Source organism: Berghia stephanieae, chromosome 6 (genome assembly GCF_034508935.2).
Source record: "Berghia stephanieae isolate SIO BIC M18660-M18661 chromosome 6, UCSD_Bste_1.3, whole genome shotgun sequence".
NCBI lineage: Eukaryota > Metazoa > Mollusca > Gastropoda > Nudibranchia > Aeolidiidae > Berghia > Berghia stephanieae.
The window spans coordinates 54355191-54362690 of NC_088365.1; the positions used below are offsets into that span (position 1 = coordinate 54355191).

The 7500-nt window shown below is 36.5% G+C and overlaps 1 protein-coding gene and 4 non-coding genes across 5 annotated transcripts in view; all 5 read right to left on the reverse strand.

Moving 5' to 3' along the window:
• LOC144975896 (uncharacterized) overlaps nucleotides 1-837 on the reverse strand; it is a 41027-nt gene extending 40190 nt beyond the window's left edge. Inside the window, exon 1 of the mRNA XM_078920083.1 lies at nucleotides 690-837. Coding sequence (XP_078776209.1) covers nucleotides 690-837 — 148 coding nt within the window. The remainder of the gene's footprint in view (nucleotides 1-689) is intronic.
• On the reverse strand, nucleotides 198-269 carry Trnam-cau (transfer RNA methionine (anticodon CAU)). The gene has a single exon. It is a non-coding gene; the product is annotated as a tRNA-Met (tRNA).
• Nucleotides 838-2013: 1176 nt separating the features above from the next.
• Trnam-cau (transfer RNA methionine (anticodon CAU)) lies at nucleotides 2014-2085 on the reverse strand. The gene has a single exon. It is a non-coding gene; the product is annotated as a tRNA-Met (tRNA).
• A 2144-nt stretch (nucleotides 2086-4229) lies between these two features.
• Trnam-cau (transfer RNA methionine (anticodon CAU)) lies at nucleotides 4230-4301 on the reverse strand. The gene has a single exon. It is a non-coding gene; the product is annotated as a tRNA-Met (tRNA).
• Nucleotides 4302-5452: 1151 nt separating this feature from the next.
• Trnam-cau (transfer RNA methionine (anticodon CAU)) lies at nucleotides 5453-5524 on the reverse strand. Its single transcript has one exon. It is a non-coding gene; the product is annotated as a tRNA-Met (tRNA).
• Between the last annotated feature and the right edge of the window lie 1976 nt (nucleotides 5525-7500).

The following is a 7500-nucleotide window of genomic DNA, read 5'->3' on the forward strand; positions in this document are numbered from 1 at the left end:
TAAATAAATAAATAAATAAATAAATAAATAAATAAATAAATAAATAAATAAATAAATAAATTAATAAATAAACAACACAGACAAACCAAAAAAAAAAAAAGAAAGAAAAAATTAACGAAGCTATGGAACCACAAGAAAACGATGTAACATTGAAGATAAAATCGACACCAAAAAAAAAAAAAGAAAAAAAAAAGGGTTAGCAGGGCATGGTTTCGATCCATGGACCTCTGGGTTATGAGCCCAGCACGCTTCCACTGCGCCACTCTGCTCTGTGTCCATTTGAGGTAAGTAAATTATTTATACAGGCATTGAGATCTGTATTCATTCGAGTTGTCCAGATTGGAGGGTCATGACGTCACGATTTCATTCGACGTCTGTCTCCAGGTTCGTCCATTGAAACCACGTGACACATTCTGACCAATCGTTGGAGGTTACTGACTGGGTCAAGGTGTCATTGACGTGCAAGTTTTGAAGTCCTGTTCACGGACCGTGCCTCCATGGCCCTGTCTCAACATCAGAACGTAGATGCTATGCGTTTAGGTAAAATACTCACAACTTCCGTCAGCCGGATAAAACGTACCAACACACAAATCTATCATCATATCAGCTTGTCGCTCCAACACCGAACCCACTCCACGCCATTTCTCTTGGTCATAGGCCTTTTTTTGTCAATTGTCCCCAGGACCAACCTCTTGACTTGCTTTCATTTCTCTTTCGATGTTCATCCTCCTTGTCTCTCGCAGGCTGCCACGTATTCTCGTTCCCTCGGATGTCCACCTGAGGTCTATTCTGGGACGGAAATGACACTCGGATCCATTCTGAGGATGTCCAGTCCATTTCCACCTTCTCCTCTTTACAGGATCCTTCTTAGGCATTTGATTTGAAATGCGTTTAGTTTGTTGGAGATGGTGCCAGTCAGTTTCTATGATTCAGACCCATAAAAGAAAACTGGCGCTGATATAACCTAAATGTGTTGCAAGCGCCGTAAAACCCTTAAAAACAAACAAAAACAAACATAAAAGAAATCAGATAGAACATTTGTTTCGAAGAGATGTAGCTTTGTTTTGGTGGCGATTTTCCTTGATTTCCAGATATTTCTGAGCATTCCAAAAGCTCTTCTTGCTTTCTTTAGTCTATCTTTGATTTCATCTTCGGAATTTCCATGTTGACTAATTCTGCTGCCGAGATAGGTGAAATGATTCACATCCTCAATACCTTGGTTGTTTATGTTCAGAATTATATTTGAATCAAAATTTGTCATCATCAATTTGGTCTTTTCAACATTTATGTTTAGGCCTAAATAAATAAATGAATAAATAAATAAATAAATAAATAAATAAATAAATAAATAAAAAAATAAATAAATAAATAAATTAAATAAATAATAATATAAATAAATAAATAAATAAATGAATAAATAAATAAAAGAAATAAAATAAATAAATTAATATTTTAAAAATAACAACACCAAAATGGTAGGAACGAAGAAGAGATTAACTAATAGTTAAATGATAACATTGCTTATATCGCATTAAAATAAACAGAAAAACACTAGAAAAATAAATACCAAACAAAATAAAAAGACACAAGAAAAAAAATCAACAACAATAATAAAAAGAAGAAAAACACACACAAAAAAAAATTTAATAAAGCAAAACTAAAATACAATTAAATGAAAATAATTTATTAAGACAATGATAATGGAAGGTAGAGAAAAAGTCAAGAAATAAAAAAGACAGAAAAGAATAATTACCGGAGTATGCGACCACAAGCAAATGACGTAAAATTGAAGATATGATCGGGACAAGCAAAAAAACAAAACAAAAAAAAAACCCAAAACAAATAAATAAATAAATAAATAAATAAATAAATAGATAAATATATGAAAAGACAGACAAACCAAAAAAAAAAAAAAAAAAGAAAAAATTATCGAAGCTTTGCAACCACAAGAAAACGATGTAACATTGAAGAAAAAATCGGCACCAAATAGAAAAAAAAAAAAAAAAAAAAGTTTAGCAGGGCATGGTTTCGATCCATGGACCTCTGGGTTATGAGCCCAGCACGCTTCCACTGCGCCACTCTGCTCTGTGTCCATTTGAGGTAAGTAAATTATTTATACAGGCATTGAGATCTGTATTCATTCGAGTTGTCCAGATTGGAGGGTCATGACGTCACGTTTTCATTCGACGTCTGTCTCCAGGTTCGTCCATTGAGACCACGTGACTCATTCTGACCAATCGTTGGAGGTTACTGACTGGGTCACTGTGTCCTGGATGTGCAATTTCATGGTTCGTGACCAATATCATCATTTAATAATGTAAGTGACTTTATCGTTCTGTTTATACAGTACATCAAAGACGTCGATGCGATGCGTTAAGATAAAATACTTACAACTTCCGCCAGCCGGATAAAACATGTCAACACATAACACATATAATATGTAACCTTGATCGTTTACAGTCTGATTGATTCATAGAATTTAATGAGAACTACTTACTGGACCCTGGAGCGTGACATGAAGTGGACGTGGGGAGAGATGTCAAAGATTTTGTGCGCCAATGTGGTCTAGTGACATGACACTCGCTTTCGGATCGGAAGGTCCTGGGTTCGACCCTCGCGCTCGGCGCATAGTTGAGTCCTTGGAAAAGGCTCTTTACTCACATTCTCTCACCGTACTCAGGTGTAAAATGAGAACCTGGCTGTTAACAGCGTTGTCTTTGTCCGAAAAATTGTAATAACGCCTAACAGGCGTTATGTCCCATCCCACATGTTAAATGTTGCTGTTGACAGGGATCCCTTGTAAAGCGCTGTGAGCACGTTTAGTGGGTATTCCTCTATATATAAAAAAGCTCAATAAAAAGATGACGGCAAACCGTGATGGTAGGAGATTTACCGTGTCTGCTTTATAAGTAAAAGTAAACCAAACAAAATAAAGAAAATACCCTTTATTGATCCCATATTGGAAAGTTGTCTCCAGGGTCTATTCCAAGGGAAGACAATGGAATAAACCAGGCGTCAGCCGCAATGCAGCGCCGCAAACTGAGCTAGGGCGAGGTGACTTGCTCATGGCCACATCAACCTGACGGGTAGTGGAACTCGGTACCTTATGGGTACGAAGCAAAGACCGTACCGCTGAGACACTCTGATTCTGCTGTATGCAATGGAAGCACCAAGAGGATAAGGAAGTAAATAATAATTTTAAATGGCTGACTTAAAACAATAACAAAGAGCCGAGTAACGTCAATTTCGTTTCTTTTATTGATGATATGCATTTTTGTGAAATACTCACAACCATCGACAGCCGGGTATGACGTACCAACACACAAAACAATGTGTAACATCGAACGTCTATAGTCTGATTGATATAGTTTTGTGAGAACTAAAATCTAGAAAAATAACTATATGTAACCTTTTCAGATTTATATAATTTTGTGAGAACTAATCAGTAAAATACTTACTTACTTAATCCTCTTGGGGCCTTGAGGCACACAGGGCATCCACCAGGGCATCCATCTCCATTTTTTTTGAATCGGCTGATTTTGCGGTGGCTGTATTCCCGGACAGGCCTGATTCCTTTAATTCTTTCTCCATGGTCCTTCGCCAGGTTTCTTTGGGTATTCCCCGCTTTCTCTTCTCATCTGCTGTCTAGTACAAGGGAAGTGACCCTTTTTCCATTCTGGCCACATGACCCAGCCAACGGCATCTTCTTTTTTTTATTTGGCTTTCACAATCAGTAAAATGGCTGTATTAAAACATAACTATGTGTAACAGTGAACATTTATAGTCTGAAAAGCAGTAAAAATTAAAGAAAAAAAATACAAAAAACCCCCAAAAAAACAAACAAACAAACAAAGAAATAAAGTAAGGCAAATAAAAGCAAGAGAAAAGGATAAAAAACACGAACTGAGAAAATCACAAAGAAAACAAGTAAATTAATGAATGTATCAATAAATAAATTAAAAAAAAGATAAATATTGAAGGTATAAATAAATATTTAAATGAATAAATTAGTAAATAAATTTATAATGAAATAAATAAAAGAATGTATAAATTTGTAAATAAATAAATAAATAAATAAATAAATAAACAAATAAATAGAATAAAAAGAATAAAGACAAGAAGGAAAAGAGACAAAGCGAAAAAAAAAATAAACTACTGAAGTTTTGGATCCACAATCAACGGATGGAAAATTGAATGATCGACACAGAAAAAAAAAAAAGAAAAAAGGTTAGCAGGGCATGGTTTCGATCCATGGACCTCTGGGTTATGAGCCCAGCACGCTTCCACTGCGCCACTCTGCTCTGTGTCCATTTGAGGTAAGTAAATTATTTATACAGGCATTGAGATCTGTATTCATTCGAGTTGTCCAGATTGGAGGGTCATGACGTCACGTCTTCATTCGACGTCTGTCTCCAGGTTCGTCCATTGTATCCACGTGACTCATTCTGACCAATCGTTGGAGGTTACTGACTGGGTCACTGTGTCCTGGAGGTGCAAGTTCATGGTTCGTGCCCAATATCATCATTTAATAATGTACGTGACTCCAAATTGGAGTGTCATGACGTCACGTCCTCTGTCTTCAGCCTCGTCCATTGAAACCACGTTACTCACTCTGTCTAATCATTGGAGGTTGCTGACTGGGTCACTGTGTCCTGGAGGTGCTAGTTTTGTATAATAATATTATTATTAATGATGATGATAATAATAATAATAATAATAATAATAATAATAATAATAATAATAATAATAATAATAATAATAATAATAATGTATAATAATATAATAATAATAATAATAATAATAATAATAATAATAATAATAATAATAATAATAATAATAATAATAATAATAATAATAATAATAATAATAATAATAATAATAATAATAATGTTATTGAGAGAAAAGTAATTTAAAAAAATGAGAAGAAAAAAAACAAGAAAAAAATGTGAAAAACAAAAATAAGCGTCTAGGTAGAAAGTATTATCTTTGCTAAGAAGTTCAAAACATTGCTATCTGGAAGTAAAACGGACCAACACACAAATCTATGTGTAACCTTTTTTGGACGTTTGTAGTTTGGTTAATACAGTTTAATGAGAATTACTCATAAACGTGGATGGCAAAAAACAATAACAAAGGCCGGAGTGACGTCGACTTCGATCTATCTTTAAATCAAACAAACCAAAAGAACAAACTAAAAAGGAAGAATAAAAAAATGGAGAGACTTTTTTAAAAAAGAAATAAAAAAGGAAGAAAAGAAAGAAAGAAAGAAAAGAAAAAATGAATGAAGGATGGCAACCGCTAGGAAAGTATACAACAGCGGAGATGAGATGGAGAAAGATTAAAAAAAAAAAAAAAAAAAAAAAAGAAGATAAGATTACCATAGTAATACAATCGTAAGCAAACATTTTAACATTGAAGTATTGATAATCCACAAAAAAAAAAAAAAAAAGTTTAGCAGGGCATGGTTTCGATCCATGGACCTCTGGGTTATGAGCCCAGCACGCTTCCACTGCGCCACTCTGCTCTGTGACCACCACAGGTAAATAAATCATGTGTATCGGGAACATGTCTTAACCACTGTTCAGGTTGGTCTGTTGTGACGTCACTTCCTCCTTCCTTTTACACGTTGTCTTTTTGCGCAGGGTAACCCCATGTGCCCGTAGGTCATGTTGACTTGTGTGTCAGATGAGCTATTTTTAGTTACACCCCTGGTGTCAATGGATAGAACGAAGATGACGTCACTCAAGCCTTTGTTATTGTATTTTGCGATCCGCGTTTGTGACTCAGTCTCACTAAACTGTATTAATCAGGCTATAAAAGTTTATGGTTACACATAGTTTTGTGTGTTGGTCCGTTATACTCCCGGATGGCAATGTTGTGAGCTTCTTAGCCAAGCGCATACTATCTATATTAAGTGTGCCCTTGGCTAAGAAACTCGCAAATTGCTATCCGAGAAACGGAGAGAAAAACAATGTGAGTAGATGTGACTCATATATTAGGGAACAACACAAAACAAACAACGTTTCGGCCCTTGGCCTTCATGCTCCTGACGAAGGCCAAGCACCGGAACGTTGTTTGTTTTGCGTTGCCTCTGTCTAAAAAAAGGTAATAATATTGTCTAATAGGTCATGTCCCGTCCTACATGTCAAATTTTATTTGGAACTTTTTATATAGCGCAATATCCACTTAACGTGCTCAAAGCGCTTCACAAGGGGTCCCTGGCCAACAGCAACATTTGACATTTAGGACGGGACATAACGCCTGTTCGGCGATATTACAAATTATTTTTTTCCGGACAGAGACAACGCTGTTAACGACCAGGTACTCATTTTTCACCTGAGTACGGTGAGAGAAAAAAAGAGCCTTCTCCAAGGATTCAACTATGCGCCGAGCGAGGCTCGAACCCAGGACCTTCCGATCCGAAAGCGAGTGTCATACCTCTAGACCACATAGCCGCACAAATGTTGCTATTGGCTAGGGACCCCTTGTAAAGCGCTTTGAGCACTTTTAATGTCTATTGCACTATACATCATCAATTCTGACCTTAGATTTGTAACTTTTTATCTCAGGATACCCAATGTATGATAAGTACTCGACCACTGTCGGTGTCAACCTGAAAACAGGAAACAAGGAGTAGGGCATTGCCAGTTTAGTATAAAGCAAACATTGGAGGTCCCTCAATGGCCTCTGTACGCTCTGATTGCTATGAGGCCCCTCCCCCATCCGTTTTCAAGATGTCTGGTGGTGATTGTCAGACAGACATGGTTGGAGTATACGTGGAGTGTTTGGAAACAACTCAATGGGATATATCGAGTTTCTTCCCCTTATCTAGAGGTGCCTAAATGAGTCAATAAAATAGACATTGAGGGATGAAGGAATAGAGATAAAAACACACATTTTTGTGTTGTTCCCTTATAATTTATGAGTCACATAATTTACTCCCTTAATCTCTATTTCCACCCCGTTGTTTGATGTCCGCTGGGATTTCAACAAGTTGAAGAAAAGGATGGTTATTAAGAGCTTGGGATTTCGGCAACCACAAGATGATGTTTGAGCAATATACACTTGTACGCCTGTGTGGTCTTGTGTTTTGACACTCGCTGAATTTGAGCCTCGCTCAGCGCATAGTTGAGTCCTTATAAAAGGATCTTTACTCACATTAATTTTCTCACCGTACTCAGGTGTAAAATGAGTACTTGGTAATTAATAGCGTTGCCTCTGTCGGAAAAAGGGCATTGTCGGTAAAGTATAAAGTAAACATTGGAGGTCCCTCCCCCATCCGTTTTCAAGATGTCTGGTGGTGTTTGTCAGAGAGACATGGTTGGAGTATACGTGGAGTGTTTGGAAACAACTCGTTGGAATATATTGAGTTTCTTCTTCCCCTTTGTTTGATGTCCGCTCGGATTTCAGTAATTTCAATAAAAGGGTGGTTATTTAGTTCGATACCCACCGTCCCGACAAGATTGTGTTTGAGTAATTCACACTTGTAAGCCTATGGGG